Source organism: Fukomys damarensis, unplaced genomic scaffold (genome assembly GCF_012274545.1).
Source record: "Fukomys damarensis isolate Sample0158 unplaced genomic scaffold, DMR_v1.0_HiC HiC_scaffold_16, whole genome shotgun sequence".
Classification (NCBI taxonomy): domain Eukaryota; kingdom Metazoa; phylum Chordata; class Mammalia; order Rodentia; family Bathyergidae; genus Fukomys; species Fukomys damarensis.
Window position 1 is genome coordinate 105,613,138 of NW_022900928.1, and position 25,492 is coordinate 105,638,629.

The 25,492-nt window shown below is 35.6% G+C and overlaps 1 protein-coding gene across 1 annotated transcript in view; it reads left to right on the top strand.

Moving 5' to 3' along the window:
- Nucleotides 1-25,492, top strand: part of Pard3b (par-3 family cell polarity regulator beta) — a 1,085,411-nt gene that overhangs the window by 588,759 nt on the left and 471,160 nt on the right. The window contains exons 9-14 of the mRNA XM_033763978.1: nucleotides 736-824; nucleotides 10,290-10,376; nucleotides 16,617-16,742; nucleotides 18,031-18,389; nucleotides 21,249-21,388; nucleotides 22,799-22,927. Coding sequence (XP_033619869.1) covers nucleotides 736-824; nucleotides 10,290-10,376; nucleotides 16,617-16,742; nucleotides 18,031-18,389; nucleotides 21,249-21,388; nucleotides 22,799-22,927 — 930 coding nt within the window. The remainder of the gene's footprint in view (nucleotides 1-735; nucleotides 825-10,289; nucleotides 10,377-16,616; nucleotides 16,743-18,030; nucleotides 18,390-21,248; nucleotides 21,389-22,798; nucleotides 22,928-25,492) is intronic.

Consider the following 25,492-nt stretch of genomic DNA (forward strand, 5'->3'; position numbering starts at 1 on the left):
AAAAAAAAAAAAAGAAGAAGAAGAGTCAACAGCAGCCATACTGTCTGGAATCCAGCCTCTCCTCTGACTTCTCTGGTCCCGCACTACCAACTGACTCTATCCTTGAGTCCTTCCCTGGATCCCCTTACTTGTCTGTAGTGGAAGTGAATTAAACTTAAAACTTAAGGGGTCAATATATTCCCTTTCTGGTAAAGTGCATCGTCAAAATCAAAGTCTCATGATAAAGAACTTTGGATTTCTTCTTCCAGAAGGGTTCCTGTGCACTTTAGCCAGAAGCAACTATGTTAAGCAACAGTTTTTCATAGATTTGTTACCTTTATATTGTAGTACTGTGTCATGGGAGGGAATGAGCAAGGACAGTGCATTAAAACATCTCTCACCACCTGTCTGACACTGCAGCCTTCCCTCCCTTTTGCATTCCTTTTCTGTGCTGATTTAAAAGGCAGTCCCAAAAGCCTATGGTTGAGTAGCAGGAAGCTAAATGATGAAATCTGAAGCTCTTAACATATTTCCTTGGGTGAATGGGCCATTTGAGCATTTCAGAAACCAAATGGGAAAGAAAAGTACATTAAAAGCACTGAAAAGATTAACACCTGTTTCCAGTCTTAAAAGGAATTGAAACATGCGTGTATATCCAGAGTAAAACCATTTACTCTCGCATGTTGAGATATTTTATTCAAACCTTCAATTATATATGTGCAGCACCCACATGCTTATGGGTTTGTTTCACTGCAGGATTCCACACCGAACTTGGAAGACAGAGAAGTAATGAGCAGTGTGCCGACAGAACTTCTAACATCGCCAACAACGAAGGATGCATTGAGGTATTTTTCTTCATGCAAATAAGAATATTTTTCTTTATTTCAGCTCTATCTCGATTTATTTCACAGTTTGTAACTGGTTTTATTTTACAGGAAAGACCAAGGTACATAGAACTGCAGCATGAAACATGTTGCAATTCTAACATTAATTACATAGTTGTTCTTTTTCTCCCGTTTTCTGTAGAAGATAGGAGAACTTACTGACATCATCTATAAAAGTGATCCTCCGCCCCTCCAATACTCTTCCACAACTAGGATTTCTTATTTACTTTTCCTTCTCTTTGAACACCAGTTTAAAGTAAACAGTTCAGAGTTTATTGTGGTAAAATGTTTCACTTTGAGTCCAGCTCTCTGAGTACTGCTTTATATTGTTTGAATAATTTTGCAGTGTTTTACTTGATGAATACAAATGAATCAAGTATATTAATCAGAATTTTTCATGGTGTTAATGAAAGTAACTAATAATTTGGTGTCATTTATACCTTTTTTTTCCTTGCACTTATTGTGCAGTACTAAAGCCTAGGCCCTGCTGTTCAAATCCCAGCTCTGCTGCATACTTTACCTATGAACTTAGACAAGTTCTTTGTGTAGGTTTGTGTTTTACAAAATCGAAATATTATTAAAACTTCCTTCAAAGCGTCAGTACAAGGACCAATTATTATGCTATGATGTGTAAATTCATTTATTAAGTTAACATAGATAAAGTGCTTGGAACAGTGCTTGAGTCAGTGAGTCCTTCTGAGTATTTGTTGCTTTTGCTGTTATTATTACCGTTATTTCTGGTATAGATTGGCTATCCCTTATCCAAAATGCTAGGGAACAGAAGTGCTTCAGATTTTGGGCTTTTCATTTTTGGATTTGGCAGTGTTTGCATACCCTATCTAATGAAGCATACCCATTCCACAACTCTGAAATATGAAATACTCCAAAACCCAAAACGTTTTGAGCGTTATGGCATCACAGACAATGTTTCACATTTTGGATATTTTAATAGTGTTATTCAGTTTGTGTTATTGTTATTATTGTCATTATCATTTCTTTAAGTTGCTTCAAATTTGGCAAAAGGATAGTGATTTCACATGGAACATGTTTTTAAACGTGAGAAGGTGATGCTGCTGAGCAAGATGGTCAGTCCGTTATTGTGCTTTTGCCAAGTCCATTTACTGATAGGTGCCAGTCAGTGTGCATGAAATTACCTTTAAAATGGGTTATTATCATTTATCACACTGTTTCACTGTGTGGGTTCTAAAATTTATAATTTATAGCCATACGAGCATTATTACTCTTACTCTTTATTTGTATTGTTTTTCTGATTAATAAGCTATGCAATATTAAAAATTTGATGTAAAAATCTCCAAAATACTGTTTTTAAAGCTTGATAAGATTGTATTTAGAGGTAGTCATAATGGATATAATATTCATTCTGTTTGGCTTTAACATCATTTTACAAATGGTAGCCTTTTAAAAAGTTTGCTAACATTCTGCATAAATGCTACATGGGTACCTATCACACACATTGAACACTTATTTGGTTTATGGCTGAAGGAAAAAAAATAACTAAGTTTTCTCTGTATACAAAAATTGTAAGAAATAGAGCAGAGGAATTTTTTAAAAGTATTTCTAAAGTCGGGGCAGGGATTTGACTCAGTGGTTCCGCTGCCTGCCTCAGAAACACAAAGGCCAGAGTTTGATCCCCAGTACCAAAAAAAAAAGTACTTCTAAAGTATATGTATGTTAGTATAATTTGATTATCAAAGCAACCATTTGCATTATTATTTGGGGAAAGAACTTCAATTCAGAACAATTAAGTAACATCTGGTTCACATCTACTGCTCTTTTCTATAACTTTGTTAACTCAAAACTTACTCACATGCACCTACTGATTCTTAACTTCACACCACATAACCAAGGCTGGAAAACTTTATTCAGTGGGTACCAGTGCAGGAGAACCACAGCTGAAATCAGCTTCAGATCAAATTCATAATGTTTAATGAATTCTGGTTCTTGCAAACTCCTGGACTTTGCAGACTCTAGGCTGAGAGGGCAAGAAAAACCTTTATAGTATAAAATACCCAACTAACAGGATAAAGCTTGAAGATTAAAATTCTAGGAGAAGAGATTGTTTTGAGTTGGTATGAGATAATGAAAAAGTTAAATATAGATTTGAGTGCTGCCTCCAGCTAAATTTCAAGGCCAGCATCTTTGTGGGGTGGGGAGGCCCTGCTGTCCCCTAGAATAGGCCTTTGGGCACACTCTTTTGCAAGTGTCATAGAATCTGAGAAAATCATTTGCAGAGCCTGTCTCAAAGCATCTTGAACCTATTTCTGTGCCCGTGGGCATTGCTAAAACTTCTCTTGCCTCTCAGCTATACTATTGTCATAAACTACTGTTTTCTCTCCCAAACAGCAATTCCTCCTTATTCTAATTGTTCCCCTGTAGTATTACTAGATAAAATATCCTAAACCCTTCCCTAGTTCCCCTTGGGTTTAGTTAAACCCTAGATTTTAACACTGACTGTGCTAACTACCTGTGCCATATTGGACTAATTAACCTCTCTAAAATGTTTTTCTTATAAGAAAAATGAGTGTCAGATCATATAGATTATTGCGAAGATTAATTAAGGTATATTACAAGCAACTAATGTAGCACAGTGCTAAATGAAAGGCTACATAAACATTAATTGATATTATAACTATCATTGTCCCTATTAAACATTCTGCAGTTTAATGTAGCTATTTCTTCTCTCAAACAAGACAATCCTCCAAAGAATTTCTGACATTTAATACAGGTCTTGGGATATAATAGGGATATATTTGCTCAGTGAATGACTGAATAGATACAATAAATTGCTCTATAAATCATAAGCATAACTATGAATTCATCCATTATTAATAGAGCATCTTTATTTAAAGAAAAATAATAGTTAAAGGGAGTTCTCTAAATAGTTTTCTAGTAGGCATGCCCTGTGAGTCACCACATAATTTACTTTGATCTTAAGACTGTGAAGCAAGCTTTTCTTGCTTACACTTTGAGATTCTCTTAAAATACTAAGTAATACGTGTGGAAGACCTCTCCTCACCCCTGGTTCCTGTGTTATTTCCCATTCTGCTTTATTCCTCAACTCCTCCTTCCCCAGGTTAGTTCCAGATATGGCTTTTCTTCCAAGCTTAAAGTTGCCATCATAATTTCTCCTATCTTCTCTTCTACCTATGACAGCTACTCATTGGGAAAATTATTTGCAGAGTTCATCTCAAGATATCTCAAACCTGTCTCTATGGTCTCATGCTTTATTCTGTAACCATTGCCCAAGCCTGTGTTCCCTCAAAGGTAGATTATTGTAGTAATTCACTAACTCTTGTCTCAAGTGCCAATCTCTCCCTTGTCTTTTCCTTTTCTGATTGCTCCCACATATAAGTGCCAGACAGATGTCTAAACTACATGATTTATAGCACTATTCCTTAGTTCCAGAACCTTTAGTGACTCTATTTTCTACAAAATTAAGTGTGAATTTTCCAGCCTGGGATTTGATCACTTGGATATTTGATTTCAAAGCTGATGGTTCAATTTGTCTTATGTGCATACCACCTCTCTCCCTCTTCTTTCCTTCTTCCTTTTCTTGCTCCTCCTCTTCCCCATTTATCATGTCTTCCCATACTGTAATGTTACAGACCACCCATGTATCCATAAGCCATCCTATTTCATTATCTCAATATGGACACTCTTCTGTCCCGTGTTTGTGTCCTCTCCATCTCTCACCTATCTTTTCGGATGGAAAATGGATTTGCCCTTCAGAGTCTTTTCTCAAATGCCAATACCTTAAGGAAGAGTTCCTGATCCCAACTTCACTTTTCCATCCTATACCCTCTTCCTCTGAACCATATCAGATACCTCTTCTTTGAAAGTGGCATATCAGTATTTAAGAACTCCTGCTCTGGAGTGCAGTAAATCCCCATTGGAATCCTGATACTACCTTATGTGAGAGGGAAATCAGGGTGGACAGATTGTTAACCTCCCTTAGCAATAATTTACTTCCCTCTAAAATGGAAACATTCTAAAGTGCTATGCATTCGGTATGAATTAATGTTATAATACCCAGAAGCCAAATAGCATATTGCCTCCCAAATAATAGATTGCATTCACTGACAGTGTACTACTACAATAGGCTGACCATCCATAAATCTGAAATCTATAATACCCCAAAGTCTGAAACTTTTTGAGTGTCAGCATGATGTCTGTATTAGTCAATGCTTACAAGAGCTTTCAGTGCTGGAACAAGGCTCCTCAAAAGATTGCACATGCACTGCATAAGTTTTAATGCAGGACACATTTAATGCCGGCCTTCAGTGGCCACCCACTGAGCCAAACGTAGAAGAGTGCAAAAGATCTCTAGAGATTCGAAGGATTCAGCCAAAGGCCTGAAGCCCATGGCCTTGTCCCATAGGAGTCTGCATCAGGAGGTCAAAGGATCCTAGCACTGGGAAATAGAAGGGTTGAAGTTTGAAGCTAAAGAGTCTGCATCATCGGGCCGAAAAGCTGGTGCTGGAACCTGAAGAATCTGCACCAAAAGCCAGGAGAAGGTAAAGACTTGAGCTCCTCTGAATCTCTTCCAAAGAAAATCAGCTGCAAGTTCCTCCAAGGAAGATCAGCTGAAATCTTTCCCTCTTAGTCTCTTTTTATACCATTCCGACAGCAATCCTCTTTAAAGAGTCTTCATGCCCAGTACTTTGCTGACTCAATTCAGCTAGTCATTTCTCACTCAAGATGACATTAGTCAGTTAACCACCACAATGCTACAAGTAGAAAATTACACTATAAAACTTTGTTTAATGCACAAAATTGTTTAAAATATTATATAGAGATTTCCTTCAATGTATGTATATGAAACACAAATTTTCTTTTGACTCCATTTCTATCCCAAAGATATATATCTATATATCTTCAAAATGTTAATAAAATCAAAAATCTGAGATAATTCTTATCCCAAGCATTTAAGATAATAAACAATCAACGTGTACTATTTTCTATTGCTTTGTATTAAATTGTATTATCTATCTCAACTCTTCCTCTAGATTATGAACTCCTCACGCACACTAGTCTTTGTTTTTAGCTTGTGTAACTTCCCCCATTGCCACAGCTAACTTTATTATATCTACTGAATTCAAGTGAACCCCTTGAACAACAAATTTCTTGTTAGATTTTACATAGCACATTTACATTAACAAGATATTTCATCCTTAAACAGAGTTCAGAGTCATCTGCAAACTCATCTTGAAAGTTTCCTTATGCCATCCATCTTTCGTTCTGTTACACACAACAGGCCTGAGAATCAGTTCCTGGAGACACCAGCTGACACCTTCTGAATGTTAGAGAGCCCCTAGTTTTAATATTATTGTACAAATGAGGAATGTGAGGCTTTGGGTATTAATTTACATGAATCACTCACCTACCAGACTCAAGGTTCCCCTTGAGAAGTACTTTCTCTCTAATTACATAATTATTTGAATCATTTGTCTCTCAGATGCAAAGCATCTCTCCCTCCTGGTGCTCAGTCCATCTCTCCCACACTCCAAGGAAAGTCCTACACTTATACCGAATAGTGTCTCTGGTGTGAAAGACTATAATAGTACTCAAGATCCTAATGGGACACTTAGCAATAGGAAGAAAAGGACCAAAGGTGTAGGGACAGTGAGAAGGATAGGGAAGGAGGAATAAGGGAAAAGGAAAAAAATATGAGAAAATGTGGAAATGGAATTAAAGTGTTTGAAGCGGGGAGGGGAGGGAAGGTGAAGGGAGGGTGGGGACACGGGGAAAAAATGAGAACCAAGACCTGGCATGTGAAGGTACAAGATCCCAGTAATGAATGTAACTGTACTGTCTACCTAGAATGTACCAATAAATTAAATTTTTTTAAAAAGTCCTACACGAGTTAATAAGCAGAGTATTTAAAATGCTAAACATTGTCTTCATGTGAAGACATCAGACTTACAGACATATGCAACTTCTGTTGTATTTTTCTGCCTCAAGCTTCAAGTCTTTGTTGGGGGGTTCCTGGACACCAACTGTAGCTCATATTGTCTGGCTCTCATGGAGTAAAATGATGGGCTTATTTCAAGCCCTGATTTCATCACTTTACTCATGATTTTGTCCTGAGTTCTTAGATCATTAGCACTTGGTCCCAGCGATTATTTGAGTCAGTTTTGTCAAGCAGACCCCAGGACATTTTACTTACATGGTATTAGTTGACCTGATTCTTTGCAACTCTGCTTGTTTTAATATGTCTTAGAAACTTATATAAAGTTAGCTCTCTTGACCATAGTGAAATCTCTCTACTTTTCCTCTCTGTAGAACAAATATACTTTTACCTCACACATTTCATCTTTTGTCTGTTTTTCATAATTCCTTCCTAGAATATCCTTTCTACCTCATTTTTCACTCTAAGTCTACCTTTCAACGTTCCTGCTTGCCATTATTCCACCCTCCAAAACCTGTCAACGGTGTGTCCTGCTCACTAGCTCCTACACTATACTCTTTGGTATGTCAACAAATAGCATCAGTAGCCTATTTTTACATGTTTGTGAAGTCTCAGTTTTGGAGGTATGTACAAGGAGGGACCAAAAATACCATGAATGTTTGAATTTTAAAACTTTATTACAGCAAAAGACATATCATCATTAATCCCCCTCGAAATACTTTTTTATCTCACTTCGAATAAACTTATCCCATCTTTTTTGCCACTTTTTAAGGCAGCTCTGGAAGTCCTCTTTCATAAGTGCCTGTGCAGATGTGGCAAAATAATATAGTAAATGATGTTGCCGAGTGACATCTAATAAAAAAGCAGGCTCGTGAAAATATTGTGGTGTCCCTCCACCCACCTTATTCTTCACATTTGGCATCATGTAACTTCTGTATTAAAATAGTTGTATCTAGTCCTACTTATTGTGTTTCTATCCAATGAAGTATGCATGTACAAAGATTTCTACAGAACTCTACAAAATATGTATGATATTGTTGAGAATGTATTCCTTTTAAAAATAAATAAAAATTAGTGAATTTGTCTATGAGCGCTACTTTGTTCACATACTTGAAAGAAATAATTGATAGCATTTTGTAAGGAACAGTGTGAGATATTATAAAAATTATAAAGTATGTCTATATTAATAGATCTAATTTTCTGATAATACTTGCATATTGTAGTCAATAAAACTAAAAGTCTTCTATGCTTTATTTCTGGGATGGTAACATGTTTGCGCTTGTAACCTAGCAGTTACCAAAAATATTTCTAACCAAAGAATTCTTTGACTATAGTGTGTAATGGCAGGCTAAAAGTATAATCTGAAATACTGAAAAGAGAAGTTATAGAAACTAACTTTAAAAACTCTATCCTCCTAAAATATTAAAAATATTTTTAAACATGTTTCATTACTTATATTGTAAGATTTATTTTATTAAGTGAAAATAAAAATCAGGGTTAACACTTACTGAAGAGGTTTCAGTATGAGCCATGGAATTTATTATATTTACAGGAAGAATTTTGAGAAAGGGTGAAGAAATATTTTACAAGTAGGAAAAAATGGGAATTTATAAAAGGCATAATCTATAAATCCATCCTTAAAATTCTTAAACTAAAATCTTAAAGTCTACACTAGACTAAACACTTGTATTTAAACCTCTGTAAATTACAAATATTTGCCATCTGTTAGCATGTGGACATTTGATACATTTATCAGGAAAGATTTGTGTTATGTTTCAATGTGAAACTGTAAAAATATATTACAAAGGAAAAGATAGTGTTTCAATGATTAAACAAGATTTTAGTCTCTTATTTTAGAAGTAGTTAAAACAATATCTAAACCAAGAATAGGAATGCTTTGGGTTTAGTCTTCCTGAACTATGTGAAAATGCACCATAAATTTGTTATTTAATAAAAATTTTGCTTTGCTTCACTAAAATCTGTACAACTTTCTACCAAACATTTTCTATTCAGAATTTATAATATGTACTTTTATATACCTCTCCATATACTTGTATATATATTCGTGTAAGTGTTTGAACTCTCACACACATAGAGCAGAATTATTTTATCTTATATTATTACTTTCAGGTTTGTTTCACTTTCAACTTCTATTGCAAGCCACTGATATAACCTATTTAATTAAACAATTATATGTATACCAGCAATATCTGAGTAACATTCCATTTGATATTTATTATCAGATTGAAATTCCCTGTCTTCCACAAATACTGGACACTAATATACTTTTTTTTCAGTTCTTAATGATAATAGGCTTGCAAAGAAAACACATTAAAAATAAGCCTAATCCACTGATGAGAACATATTTAATGTTTATTTTAGATTCTGATAAAGAATCTTTCACACACAGTGAATTCATCAGGCATTTTGCTTCCTTAAGGCTGTTCTCCACTTTCCAGCAAAGAACCAAAATTTCACCATTTTCCATTTGGAACAGAAAAGCATTTGTAATAGCTGTAGTTCTTAATTTGACATCTAGTTTCAGGTCATTTTTGTGTAAGTAGAAAACAATAGAAACATGCTTACAGTTTTCATAAAGGAAGTATTTACAACTTTATAATTTTCCCTGGCAATTTCATTTACTCTTTTGGAGATTAAAGGAGCCAATATTCACAGTTATTATTTTTCATTTTTATGAAAACTTGTTAGTTCCACTCTTTATTACTCCAAAGCACCCAGTGCCTTCTATATGTCTGTCATACACACTATCCATTAATGTTCTTAGTTCATCCTTTCCTTCATCTGGGCTAGGTTAGCAGGTCAGACTTTCTATTTCTTTCTATAATACATTTTCTCCAGGTTTTGCAACCTCTTTTTCTACCTTAAAATAAATAAATAAATGAAGTAGGAGGTGAAAATTTGGAATCATTCCATTGAAATCAACTGATGAAAGTTTAAATTTTGACTTATATTGCTTTGAAGATGCCCAAATGTATTACCAACTATGGCTTCACAGCTATTACAAACTGTAATACTGTGCTTTTTCTAATAAATAAGTATGTTTTATTTCATTTTTTCTCTCTTCCAGAAAAGAAAGGCCACATACTTTTTGCTTAAGCATAAATGCACTAACTTGCATATATTTTATGATCTGTAATTTTGAAGTAAATCTCTTTGGGGAGAAATTTTACTTTTGTGTACTTTTAAAATGTTGATTTATGCAGATTAAGTGGGAGGTTATTTTATAGGTAGTCATTTCATTTTTCTTTCTTCTTTTATACATTTTATTATTTGGATCTTTTCATCATACCTACAAGTCATACAGTCTTTAGACTCCTTTGTTCTTGCCCCTGCAGTAGTTAAGATCGTCCTGGGTGGAGGGGGGTGACACAAGGGGTGTATTGTTCATGTGCCTCATTTGCTTTCTAGCAGACTTATCTGTGCTTCTGTTTTGTTTTTTGTTTTGTTTTTGTTTTTGTTTTTGTTTTCTGTCCCAGTGACATGACAAGAACAGTGGAGATTTCTGGGGCAAGAGGCCCCTTAGGAATACATGTAGTGCCCTTCTTTTCATCTCTAAGTGGAAGGTAAGATGTTTTTCTTGTTTCAGAAGCTCATATTAATGAAAACCTCAATGAGTTTATATTCTCAATCATTTTTTTCAGAAGATACTTAAGTGTGAATTCCTATTATTCAGATGGACACCACAAGAAATACTTATGTTGGCCTTTTCTGTGTTTGAAACAAAATAAAATCATACACTTCTAGGATTCAATGAAAAAATATTCATCACAATTCTCCATTTACAATTGATTATGATATTTTTCTTAAGGTATCCTTGTGGGTGACACAGTAAACGGTATCACTGGCAAAGATTTTACCCTGTTGTTAGGCAAATATCATTGCTCAGTTTTTAGTGTTAAAAAATTCATGTCAGCAAGTAAAGATAATTCCAGATTGATATTTCCTCATATTGTTGAGTAAGCACTGTCTATAAAACTAAGAACAATAAACATTCAATATTATGGTAGCTATATAAGAGGCCATATATTTAAATATTGAAATATAAAATAATGTGTATATACACACACACACACATATATTTAATCTATAGAAGGAAAATGTCATCATGCTGGGGCTTTTTTCTAAAATAAATTTAGGCTGTTAAAAATAATTTACCACATCCTTTTGGAATTTTAGAGGCTTTATATTGCTAAATCCACACTGGATTAAGGCATGTGTCACCATGTCCGGCTAAAATGACTGCCTTTAGCACTAGATTGGTATTGACATGTTGTCTGAAACTTAAACAAAAATCAGTTTCTCCCTCATATGACCAGACTTTAATTAATTTGCTTAACTTATTAAATACATCATTGAAAAAGTAGAATGCTTTCTTTTAACGTAGGCTATCAAAGGCCATAATAGTCCATTGAGTTTCCCAGTGTAGCACAAAACCCAGACATTCTGATTTATCTGTGTTCTGTTGCTCTTTCTAGAATCGAAGGTTTTCACAGGTTGAATTGTGTTAATTTCCTCAATTTGAATATTTATTTAGTTTTGTCTGCCCTATAGCAAGAAGAGCAGATTTGGTCCTGGTATTTTGGTTGGTATCATGTATAGCAGGTAGCCATCTGCTACCTGTAATTGCAAAGTCATCACTTTTTTGCTTTTGGCAAATACCATCTGATGGCAGGCCCTTGCTGGAATGAATATTCTCTAAAAAGAAATGAAATGAAAATCTAGCAGCTCATATTGTCTGTTTTCCTGTGTGTGTTAATAAGCACATTTATAAGTGTTATGGGTTAAAGCACAGAACAAACCAAGGTTCTCTTTGATAGACAGAGTAAGTATTTACTCAGTTTTCCTGAGATATTCTAATGGCTTTTGGCAGGAATGTTCTGGGAAAGCTTTGTGAAATACCAGAGAGGTTAAATCACCAGGTCTTTTAGTTCAATGAAGCTGGAATAGAACATGAGATCTTCCCAATTTCCAAAGATGAGAAAATGTACAATGTGACAGTCACCATATTTCATTTTTTTTTCTTTTTTCTTTATTGGTACATTTTAGGTACAGTTACATTCATTATTGGGATCTTGTACCTTTACATGATATATCTTGGTTCTTATTTTTTCCCCATTCCCCTGCCCTCCCTTCACTCCCTCAACCCTTGCCTATTTACAGAGACTTTGTTTCCATTTTTTTCTTTTCTCTTATTTGTTTCTTTCCTTCCTTAGCTTTCCCCTACCCTTCCTGCTTCCCCTCCAGATTTAGACATTTTTTTCCTATTACACAATATCAATTATACATTTTGATTCTTATTTACACTTTTAGTTTATCACACCAGAGAAACTACTTGGTATTTACACATGCTTGGCCCTGTTAATGAGAAATCACCTTCTCTTACTTAAAATAGAGAAACATGCTAGAATTTATTGTCTTCCTCCCTTCTGTTTTCTGGTTCTCATTCCTAATATAAACCGGGTAGAATAGTACAAAGAATGTTGGACCTGGGGTCAGAATTGTAATTAATCCCAGTATTCTTTTTAAATAATTTTCAGTAAGTCCCCTAAATTTGTCTCTTGTGAATACCTACTTCACATCAAGGTTATGGGATTAAATGACATTAAAAATGTGACAACTCCCTGTAAAATTCACCATGTACAAATGTATAAAATATTGCCAGGGATTTAGCTGAGTGGTGCCGCCACCTGCCTCGTAAGCTCAAGTTCCTGAGTTCGATCCCTGGTACAAAAATAAAAAGTATAAAATATTGGTATTATCATTTTGACCTAAAACAAAAAATCCTGATTCAGAAAGTAAGTTTAAGTTCATGGTCAACTTTTCGGTAACTTTGAGAAATAGTTTTATTTATTTATTTTTTGGCTATTCACTGGTATTATAGAAAGGAAATTTAATTTAAAAACATTAAAAATAATATGGAAGTGGAGACATGAGCCAATAAAAGTAATGAATACAGGCTGAAACAGCATACTTAACTCAACCCATGTGTCGAGGTGCAACTGCCCATACAGCATGTCAGACAAGTGTCTTACTTCAGAATGCCATATGGTTTCACTATATGAGCACAAGGGCTTAGTTAAGGTCCTGGTGGTAGTCTTAGCTCTTAATTTCCTTCCATTTATTGGTTTGTGTTATTATTTTAAATTGGAATTTGCATTTAATTCTTTATTAAGACTACTGTAATTGGCTTTACCTTCAATGTATTTTTTTCTTGTAGAAAAATACTGTCACACCTGTTGTTTAATAAGAAACCTAATCTAAGTTACAACACACTAAGAAAACTATAGTGGCTGCCATACCAAATAATGTCCCATGAATTCATTATACACCTTAGCACAGGGGTAATGAAGGCTACTTGTATTAAGGGTCAGTGCCTTTCCCAGTGAAAAAACAAAACACTAAGTTCCTGCAAGGTAACTAAAATCAATTCATTCAACAAATATAAATGTGAATTTTTATAATTAAAAATATGAAATTTTTTTCAGCAAAGATAGCATACTATGCCTTGGTTTCATTCCAGTGGCAGCTAAACACAAGAGAGGAGAAGAATGGGTTCAGGCAGAAGGATGCAGAATGTAAGAAGATGTTTCTACAAACATACTCAGCTGGCAAGATGCCCAGGATGGGGTCCAACAAGAGGGCAGGAAGAGGCAAAGAGAAGTTGTTGGTGCCTAAATGATTATTAGATGAGGAAGAAGCAATTGTTACTCTCTTATACTACAGGGCGGTGGAGTTCATCGTCCTTTATTAATGCAAATTAACTATTTAGTAGCAGCCTATAATTCCTTAAAAACATTAATATTTAAATCCTGTAAGTCTTGGTCCCAAATGGGACAGCCCACCAATTTGGGGTAACAACAATGATGGACAATGAGATACTATTTTGCATGCTTCTCATAGTGAACAGAGGAGGTCACTCCAAAGGGAATCCACCCATCCATATAACAGAGGGCAAGAGTGGTTTGTTGTCAGGGACCAAACTAATGAAATCAGTCAGTTTTACATTTTACCAAAATTAACTCTGATGTATGGGTTTTTCAGTTGGGTTTATTCTGTCAATAAATTTTTCATGGAAAGTTAGGTTATTTAGATCAGTAAGGTTCATATAGCATCCTCCAGCTGTACTATGCTAGCTAAATTGTAACCCAGTGGCCTGAAAGAATTAATTCATCTCCCAAAATGTGAAATTAAATCCTAGGGAGTAACATTACATGACTGGTGATGTACTGAATTAAATTAAAGGAAAACTTGAATGCTTGTTTTAAAAATATCACTTATACAAACTAGTTTATAACCACTTGTGAGCCTCCTAATGGATCATGTTACTGTGAATGCACCATAACAAAAATCCAAAATGTGAACTATTAAGGGATTGCCTAATTTGGAGAAAAAAATACACTTTTGATCCATTTCTTCCTTTTTACATGTTAAATAGCTTCCTTTCTTTTTTTTTTTTTTTTTTTTTTTTTTTGTACTGGGATCAAACTCAGGACCTTGTACTTGTAATACAGGTAGTGGTGCTGCTGAACTAAATCCCCAGCCCCTAATAGCTTCATTTATTTTATATCATATTAGTAGAGTAAGGTAACACAGAAGATGTTTGATTCATTTGCTAACCTGCAAAGGAAGTGAAGCACAACACTGTATCCTACACTTGGACCTGTGGCCCAAATCTACTTCCTCAAAGTAGATTTGCTCTGTTCTTCTGCAACAGTGCACAGTATTCATTTAATATTTTTGAAGTAGAGACTTAAACATCACTGTGTGAGCCATGCCTATTGCATCTACACAGCTATGAGCTCATTAAACAAACTAAGGCCTGCAGGTGGAAGCTGCAGTCTGTGGCTACTCCACCCAGGAGAGCAACTTCTCCTCAACTTTCATTATGGCCTGCCCTTTTCCCATGGCTGACATTATTCACGCATAAAATGTGCTCATATTTTATTTAGATTTGAAATTTAATGCAAAGCGACTATATAATAGCACCTAAGGCTCTTTGAAAAAGAGAGCAACTAAACAGCAAACCAAGGGGATGGGGACAGGGGATGTCAGTTTCTGCACATACAGTGGACTCCTCTTAGAGGGCATAGCTATCTTTCTCTCTCTGAGATGCACCTACAACCCTCAAATGAGAAACAGCTAAGTAGATAAAGTTCCTTTCTTGTCATTATTAGCTTAGTTGTTGTTTTCTATGTAACATACTGGGTGTGTACAAACACGCAGATACTTATACACATATACTGTCAGTCCTCAGCATCCAAAGGTTCCTTATCAATAGCAGATTCAACAAACCATGGGTTGAAAATATTTGGAAGAAACGGTTATATTTTTATTGAACATATATGGACTTTTTCTTGCTGATATTGCCCAAGCAGTATAGTACAACAGCTATCTGTATAGCATTATATTGTGTTAGCTATTATGATCCAAGATGATTTAAAATATACAGGTAGATGTATATTTTATGCCATTTTCTTAGAAACTTGAGCATCCATAGATTTTTAGGATCCAAGGAACATTCTGGAACCAAACCAATAGTCCATGGATACCAAGGGTTAGCTGTATATAAAAATTATTGGTTTTATTTATTTATTGTGTGTGTGTTTATGTTTATGTAACTGGAGACTGAACTCAGGGACCCTCAGCGGTAGCCCCAGCTCTTTTTATTTTTATTTTGAGACAGTGTCTCACTACATCACTGTGTTCCCATACTGGGCTCAAACTTGTGATTCTCTTGCCTCAGCCTTCCAGGGCGTGGGGATTACAGGTATGCACCATCACTCCTGGCTTCAAGCGTCATTCCTATGGCTGTAGTTTTTCTTTTCCTTTCCTTTTTTTCCAGCCCCCTCCCCTCCTGACTCTGAGCCAAGGTTCAAAGTCCCAGGAATCCGTAGATCTTCTCCCTGAATCCACCTCTTTGTGGTTGACATATCAGAAAACTCTTCCCAAAGCGTAGAAGTCAGTAGGAAGCAGGAGTTGGTGGGTGGATGCTCCCTGCCAGCTCTGTCAGATTAGATACACAGGGTAGTGTGACGTCCCCACTGGATGACACTGGCCTCCATCCAGTGCAGCTCTCAAATCCTATAACCCCACACTTTTCAATGTTTCTGGTTTTTGAAATTTTACTGTATACTAAACCTGTACTGATCATTTTGTTTGGTCCTGGTCCTAAAACTTTGTCTCGTACTCCTTTATCCTCAGCATTAAAGACATCAAATATATATGTATCTGACTCAGCAGCACTGATAGTTGGGGCTGGGCTTCCTTCTTACTACTAGAATCTTACATGCTTATTTACCTCTTAAAATGCAAATGACTGGAACAGGTAATGAGACTGCAGTACACTACTGCAAATGCCTAATCCTTTCCCATAACTGCACCTCACAATTCTGTCTTGGCACTCATCTGGCTCACTTGTTCCAGTAAACTGTGATGCCCTTCCCAAACGAATCTTGCATCCTTGACCCTGCTAAATACACTACTAGCCTTTGCTAGGTTTGTGGCTGGCATGAGAAATGGGCTCACAGATTAATGTCCCCTTAGTTGATGCTTACGTATATTATGTAGGATTGTCTTAACGGGTCTTTTCACTGTAGTGAGTGAGTGTTTGAGTGTGTGTGTGTGTGTGTGTGTGTGTGTGTGTTTGACCAAGGATTTCAATAAAAAACGGTTGGCTGCCTGAATAGAAGGCATAATGTATTTTGTAAGTAAAAATCAATAGTTATTCCTGAATAGTAGCAAGTGGAAAATGATTAGCATATTGTTATACAGTAATTCTATTTCAACCTAAATTCTGCATTTAGGATCCTAGGACTCTTCATCCGAGGCATTGAAGAAAACAGCAGGTGCAAGCGTGAGGGACTCTTTCAAGAAAATGAATGCATTGTAAAAATCAACAATGTGGATCTCACGGACAAATCTTTTGCTCAGTAAGCATTTTTCGTTGTCTTATTTACTTTATTGATCCCCAAAATGGTTATAATCGTTACTGAACTCATTATGATAAAAATCATAGGCAGAATTTCCGGTCAGTTCCCTTTAAATGACCCCAAACATCCACTTCCAAATGCATTTTATGTTTTACTCAAAGGTGGCCCGCACATGTCTCTGGCACCCCCAGGAATGTTAAACCTTCAAATATAGCAGGGCTTTCTGCCTGGTTGTCTTGCTGGGTTTGTTTTTCTTGGGTTATGGGTCAGTTAGACTGGTATTTAATGGCTTTTTTCACAGACTATTAGTTCAGCTTATTAATTAACTTATTTGATGTCAGAAGTCTTCCTTGAACTAAAAAAATCTGTGATAGACACCTGTGAGGACTCGGTGCATGGAAGCATATAAAAAACTTAAAATTGAAAATGTTACAGAATTAGAATATGTAGTATCCTGATGCATCTGTATTGTTTAATGCGTGTTGGCACTGTGCTGGTGTTCCAAATTACAGGAATAAGTACTTCTATAGCTTCAAAAAAGTCAGTATTGTCCCTTGTTTCTGATCCAAACTGCTGCTGATACATCTTTTCTCCCCCATTCTATGTGTGGGAAAAGGAGTACGGTTCTAGGTAGAAGGAAAATGGTCACTGGCCAATTACGTGTAGAAAGAAATTAAACCTGAAGTGAATCTATTTTGTTAAAATAATGACAAAATTATAATAATTATTAATTGCAATATATATCATGTGTTTTTAACAAGGACTTAACAGGTATGCAAGGCCATCATCATCTCTATTTCGTAGAAGTGGAAACTGAGGGCTATAATAATTTAGCATGGAGTAGAAACTGATTCATAGTAAGAAAAAATAACCCATTAATATGATCAAAATATCAAATCATTTTCCATTTAACATTAAATTTTGCTTTTTATGTATTCAGTAATTATTCATATTTAAGATTTGTGGCTCCTTGAATAAATTATTTAATATCTTTCAGCCTCAACTTGAATTTGGAAAATGAAAGCTAATTACATTTATCTTGTGTGGTTAAGAAGGGCCAATGAGTTACATATGGTCATCATACATTTCTATCCCAGTGAAGGAGCACCTAGAGAGTTGGTAGTAAGTGGTAACTGATATTTAATGAATATGGTTATATTGGTAGTGATACTGACAATGTCTCCTGTCCTTACACTGCTGAGTGCTTCTTGTTGCTGCCATGCTGCGTTTCCCTGGAAGACAACATGCTAGGACGTCCTATCATTATGCATTTGTTCATTCTTTCAAGGGCTCAAGATGTCTTTCGCCAGGCAATGAAATCCCCACATGTGCTCCTCCATGTGCTTTCACCACAAAACCGTGAACAGTATGAAAAATCAGTCATTGGACCGCTTAACATTTTTGGTAACAATGATGGCATTTTGAGAACAAAAGTGTCACCTCCTGTCCATGGGAAATTGGGACTAAAGACAGTAAATCTCACAGGAACAAATAATCCTGAAGCAGAGACATCAACTTCCCTACAACAGAGCAAGAGCCCCAGAGTACCAAGACTAGGAAGAAAGCCTTCCTCTCCCTCACTTTCCCCTCTCATGGGGTTTGGCAGCAAGAAAAATGTAAAGAAAATTAAAATTGACCTAAAGAAAGGTAATTATTAAATTATGTTTAATAGCATTCTATTATTGTAACATGTAAAATTGGTTGAGAGAAATGCATTAAGGTTAATTTAGTTAATTCCCCCTTTAATTGTATCAAAGAATGGATTGAAGTGTATACTTAGGTAACTTAAATTTCTTAAAATTGTCATACTTTCTCCTTTTCTCCTGAAGAGTATAGATTATTTGAAACAAGAAAATAATAAAGACATATTGGGGAGTAGAAGGGATCATCGCAAACTTGATAGAAGCAGAGAAATATTGTGTTATAATTTAATACTAAATAAATACTAAAATTCAGGTGTCCCTGGTTTCAGTATAATTAGTGATTTTTGTAAAGATCCTTCAGATTCCGGTATACAGTCTCTGGTTTTCTAGAACATCTTTTTTAATCAGCAAAAGTTTACTCTTCAGAAAGCAAATATAATCATTTCTTGGCCTTTTGGCTAAGATCAACTGTAGAAAGCAAACATATAATTGCTAATTTCACTGATTCAACATTACATTTGTCCAAAACATACTTAATTTCATTTCAAAAGCATATACACTCTTTTCCTTTTCATCTTTTTTAATTTCCATCGATTTCAAATGCAGATGAGTAAGACTAGATCATGTGTGTACATGCATACTTATGCAGTATTACACACACACACACACACACATACACACACATGCATTCATACACTTCTATGCTTTTATTTATTTTGTAACCTCTGCCTGTTGTTGTCTTCCACTGTTACAACCTTTTAAAATCCTGTATTTCTCAAGATGATTCAAAAGGAGCCAAGATCTTGTAGATTATTGATTTAATTAGTAGAGAATTTCATGATCAAAGATAATTTTGGAATTCCTATGAAAGTATTTTTTTAAATAAATAACATGTTTTTTATAACTTATGAAAAAACCTGAAAAGATTATCTGATCAAAATTTCATTTACCTTTAAAAACACTATAGTGGGAATAAAATTTACTAGGTAAGAAATACTCTTACTAGGTAAAAAATACTGGCTATTAGTTGTACTTCTGTACAAAAATATCCAGCTGTATGTAAGACACAAAGTTGAGTGCTTTGATGACAGAAAGATGAATGATTCCCAGAATAACTTTAAAAATCTATCAGAAAGTCTTGCATAAAAAAATAAAGAATATCATATCACAGCTCTACTTTAGGAAGATTAATCTGAAAACAAAAGATGTACTGAAGAGAGACCAATAAAGAGTCAGTAAATATTGCACTGCCTCTATCTAAAAGAGAAAATATAATATGTATGCCTTAATAGATGGATGGCTATAAGAAGGAAGAAGAAGAAATTGCAATTACAGTATTGCTCAGATTTTCAGTCAGGGAAAATTGCATAATTGAGATACCATTCATAGAAATTAGAATTTTAAATTGACAATGATATTTGAAAAGGCCAGCATCTGAACTGGAGAAGGGATACATGGTGAAGTTTGAGATACTAATGGTCATATCTGAAAATTGACATTAGAAAGCAAGATTAAGAGCAAAAAGATATAGCATATTCCACAGGGAGAAGATTTTGGAGTCTAGATTGACCAAAGTAAGAAGTCTAGTGAATAAACTGGTCCAAAGAAAGCCTTAGGGAGCATCTGTGTATATGTGAGAGGACAATGGCATAAGTTAGTGACGTACTTGAATGATCAGACGAAGAAAAGTAATCAGAAAAAAAAGATATTAAAACATTGGGAGAGTTAATTTCAGAAAATTAAGTTTATTTCAGACAATTCATGCAGTGCCAGAGCTAGGTAAGAAAAGATAAAGGATAGGAAAAATTACTGGGTGTGATCATGGCTAGGTATGTCACCTTTTCATTAAAGTAACAAGATACTGGAAATAATCTACTTAAAAAGAGGAAGTATGTTTTAGTTCACAAGTGTTTTTGGCTGCTGGCTTTGGATTTGTGCTGAGACAGTTCATCTCATTGTGGTGGGAATGTGGGGCAGAGCAAGCATCCTGCTGTGTAGCAACTGGGAAGCAAAGGAAGAGGAAGGGAAGGGACTAGGGTTCTCATATTGTTGTCTAGGGTGTGCCTTCAGTGACCTAACACCCTTTCACTAGGTCCCACCTGGCAGGAGTGCCCCAGGCTAGGGACCAAGCCATCCACATGTGTACTTGTGTGGGATGCTTGTCCACACCATAGCAGTAGATCATTAGTGACAAAAGCCTGAAGAAGCCATAAGATAGAAGTAAAGCTTCTTTGGGGTAGAAATCTGAGCAAACCTTTAGGCAGAGTAAAAAATAACTGGAAGGGAGAAACTGGAGTGCAAGCAAACAGGGCAGAAGCAGCAAGGCTTTGCTGACAGGACAATGGATGCAGCAATTCAGGCATCAGAGCAGTGAGCCACACATTGGCCAGCGCATCAAGAGACTAACAAAATTTACTTTACATGACCTTTTGTTTCTCAGGAAAGTGTGGAGTCAGGTTAGGGTTTACAGAGAATCAGTCTCTTGGTTATATACATACATGTATACTTCTTTTAAGATTCTTTTTTTTATTTTTGTTTTTGGTACCAGGGATCTAACTCAGGACCTTGCACTTGTGAGGCAAGTGGCAGCACCGCTGCACTAAATCCCCAGCCTTGTAGACTTTTAGAACCTGAATAAATGAAAGTGTTATTCATGTATATTTAGCACTAAATTCAGTTTGATACAAGTTTGGTCTGACTTTATTTGAAACCAAAACAATTTAAAATATGCATAGTTAAAATATGCAATGTAAATATTTTCACTTATTCTACAGTAGTCTTAATTAGGTCATTTCTACTCTAATATTGAATATAGTATTTCACATGCTAAAGGTGACTTGTATTCTATGGTCTTATATGCTAGGTCCCGAAGGACTTGGTTTCACTGTGGTTACCAGAGATTCTTCCATTCATGGTCCGGGTCCCATTTTTGTAAAAAATATTTTACCAAAGGGAGCAGCAATAAGAGATGGCCGCCTTCAATCAGGGGACAGAATTTTGGAGGTAAGAATTCAAATTCATATCTTCAATAAAATATTTCTTGTGAAACACATAAATATATGAACATATACAATTGTCACTCAGTGTCCCTGAGGCCTTAACAGTACTAAAACCTGCAGATATTTATATCCTTTATAGTACTGGCATATAAGCTAGACACATCTTGTATACTTAAAATCCTTACTAGATTTCTCATAATACCTAATACAAATTAAATGCTATGTAAATAACTGTTATGCTGTATTGTTGAGGGAGTAATTATAAGAAAGTTATCTGTTCCTGTCAGTACAGGTATATTAGGTTTCAAACATTGCTATGTGAAGTTGGTTGAATCCATAGATATTAACCCCATGGATATATGGACTCACCATATATTAATATTTTATTTTGAATATAGTATATATTGAAAATTATTACTTGTAGACAAGATAAAGACTTTCATTATAAAACTAGTTAATGAGCAGTCTAACTTTGTAAATTCCCAGTGAGGTCAGTGATAAGCCGCCAAATAATAATGAAAAGTTTCTTTATCTTCTCTCTTTTCTTTCACCTTTTATAGCCCCTGGGGAATTTGGATCGAATCCAGAAGTCCATCATAAATTCAGTTAGGGCTAAGAATTTCAGTCACAGCCAAGCCATTTCAATAGTCCATTAATTATTTAAGGTGGGTGCATCTGTGTTTCAGGTTGATCTATACTTTGTCCAAACCTATATCACCTGTGCTCAGCTATAAATGGAATCAGTTACAGTATAAGGGGCTTTGCATAGAGAAGTATTTACAATACCCAAACCAAAGGGATTATTCTTTTTCCATTTATTTTTGTTTAATAGCCCCATCTTGGTGTTTATTGTCAATTTGCCTTTTAAGAAATTACCTTCTGGTGTCTTTAATTCTCTTGTTGCTTTAAAAAGAGTACTACAGCTTTTCCCTGTAGTTCTAGATCAGGAAGCAAGATGTACCCAATGAAGAATATAGCTTCAAATTGGAATTTCCAGAAAGCTATAATGGTCTGCTTTTGTTTCCTAGACATGCAGGAAACTTTAGAATTATATTAAAATACACACCTTTTCAGAGGAATTTGCCATGTAATAGTAGTTTACTTCTGTTTGTTATATTAGGCAGGAGATCATGCTGTGTAAGCATTTGAAGTCTGCTTCCTACTTCTTTGACAAATCAATCTTGGTACCTGCCAGTTTGATTTTCCCCTCATCAAAATGTGCTGTGCTAATTACTGACTGTCTAAGTTTGTCCAGGATGGTAATCAAGAGGGTGATATATTACTGGATTTAGCATTCATCTTCACAGAGCTTCACTGATCATGGGAGCCCATTGTTTTGCTTTAAATAAGCACCTAGGATAAAAGGAGATAGCAAGTGGTTAATTCTAGCTGTTCACACGGTTGCATTTATTAGGTAAATGGCAAAGACATCACTGGAAGGACACAGGAAGAGCTTGTGGCCATGCTGAGGAGCACCAAACAGGGAGAGACAGCATCACTGGTTATTGTCCGCCAGGAAGGAAGTTTCCTGCCCCGAGAACTGGTAAGGTTCAGCTTCTCACTGAATTCTCAGTGCAAGGTCTAACATGCTCATTAAATTCCTAGTAGCTGAGTACTAAATTTTAAGTCACCAGCTTCATTCATAACAGAAATTGAACTTGAGTATTTTATCCCATTTGGGATATCATGCTTTTAGGGCCTTATTGCAATGAGTTGGTGATGTGGAAATATATAAATACTTATATATTGGGACACGAGTTCAAATACATTTAAATACTGAACAATATTCACCTAATTCAGTAAAATATGTATCAAGTGTGTTAGGTCCTGCAGTAAGACATGGGCAGCAAAGTAGTTCAAAAGGACATAAAAATATAACAAATATCCAGAGCAGAGATGAAGCTTGTGAAGGGGAAGTGTGGGGCAGTACAGCAATGCAAAACAGGATTTACCCTGTTCTTGAGGGCTGGGGAGGGATCCTGAGGAAGAATTCCAGATCCTATAAAAATGTCCATGCTTTCTGAGAAGGAGAGGTGATCATTATCCTATCGATGACCCTGTCGTTCCTGAATAAAAGTGGGGACCAAGGGGGAGGATGGACCCTACCCACAGTTTGCACACCTTTACACTGTCATCATCCTTAAGGACTCCAAAGAGCTGTTGTTTGTGTGCTACCGCTATCAATGTTTACTGTATTAGAAATTAAAAGTGAAAGTGCATCAAAATGTATATTAATGTTCTTTAAAATAACCATAATAAACCCATGATCTATTCACATAAAAAATTATTTTCTATAAATGTCTGCTCTCTGACCACACTTTTAGTAACTTGTCCTAAATTGGTGATCAGGAGTGGTGAAAAAGTTCATGTACACTGATTTTTTTTCCCCAAAGCCCAATCTACTGTGATGATATATTTAATGCTATACAACTATAAGGAATTAGTTAGCTAAATCACTAGATATTTCTCCAGTAAAGTATAATATACACTTAAAATGGTTTCAGTGAGGAATTGTAATAGCATGAGAAAACATCCAAAGTGTACTACTATGTAACAAAGTAGGGTATAAAATATATGCAGTTTGATCAAATTACCATGAAAACTTTAAAAAAAAGTTCTAATTAGAAAGAGATGGACCTGAAGCGTAGGGAACTACAAGAGATTTTCATATATAGTTAGATCACCAGAACAATGAGCTTTAGTTGGGAGATTTGAGGCTATTTAACCTGAAGAAGAGAAAGTTTTAGAGATCTAGTTATTGTTAGCAAATATGCAAAAATATATTTTATTGATTACAAAGTAGGCTTAATTCATTTCTTTAAATAATTTATATCCATTAATCTACGTATGCATTAATTCAGCAATTTACTGAGCATCTGCTTGGTACAAACTTGGAGATGTTTAGGGATGCAGAAGTCATTAGGACTCATTTCCTGCCCTCATTGAGCTTATCCCAAAACAAATGGCTGGGAGGGGATGCTGTCATGAGAACTTTCCAGCTGTTGTACCTGTTGAAGAAGAAGAAAGTGTTCTACCTAGAACATCCAGACACAGCCTGCCTCACCTTTTGCCTGTGGTGCTCTAGAATGATTTTCCAATGGGGAAAGTTATATAAGACTTAAAAATCTCTAAGATACCTTGCAGTTCTCTGATTCAGCTATGCTTACATCAACCACTTCTTTTATGTATTAATTGTTCTTATAGGGGCCCCTAAACCTGCCTCCATTTGCCACATCACATTGGCACAGAATTCTATTCTACCTTTCCTTGTCTTTCCCTTCATCTTGTCTGTCCCTCCCCCGCTCTTCCCCTATTAAATGCTCTGAGAAGAACTGAAATAAAATAGGGAAAGGACAAAGAGTGAGTGATCCAAGCCATGAGGATATAATCCTCACATTCTTTCCTCCACTTGGTTTCTGCATACCCAACCGTTCTAGACAGCAGAATCCTGAACTGCTGTCTCGTCTCCTCACTGAAGCTCTTACTCTTCCCAAAAAGAAATGCTATAGAAACTTTAATTTCATATTATTTTTCCTCTGAATATAAGTGGTTGTTCTTTCAATCCTTTGTTTATCCACAACCTTGAGCTTCCTTTCACTTCTTGTTCAATCCTTTGGTTGCTAAACATAAAAACTCAGAAAGCTTCAGTGGGACTATATCCTTTTTTCTGAGTTAGAAGGAAAAGGGAAGAAGTTTTGGCTGTGTATGCTGTTGAATATGATCCCAGAAGAAATAAAATCTTGCATTGAAAAAAAATTTTCCTGTGAGCCTTTGTGCATGCACACAAAAGAACCTAAGGACAGAACTCTAATAAGGAACTTAAACACTCATATCCTCCTGCTCCCCACGTGATAGTGCCAGATACTCTTCTCCCATATATTCTCCAGAATTCCTGACTCCATAACTAATTCCTTTTTTTCTAGCTTCCCCCCAGCTAAGGGGAAAAGGGACATTGACATTATCCCAGTTTGTAATCCAGAATGCATTTTTGACTCTCTGAAAATTAGCAAAGGGAATACTAGAATTTTTAAATTAAAGAGTAGTACAAACCAGTGAGGCCAACTGTAATTTTACAGATGAGAAAACAGAGGTCCAGTACAGTTGAGTA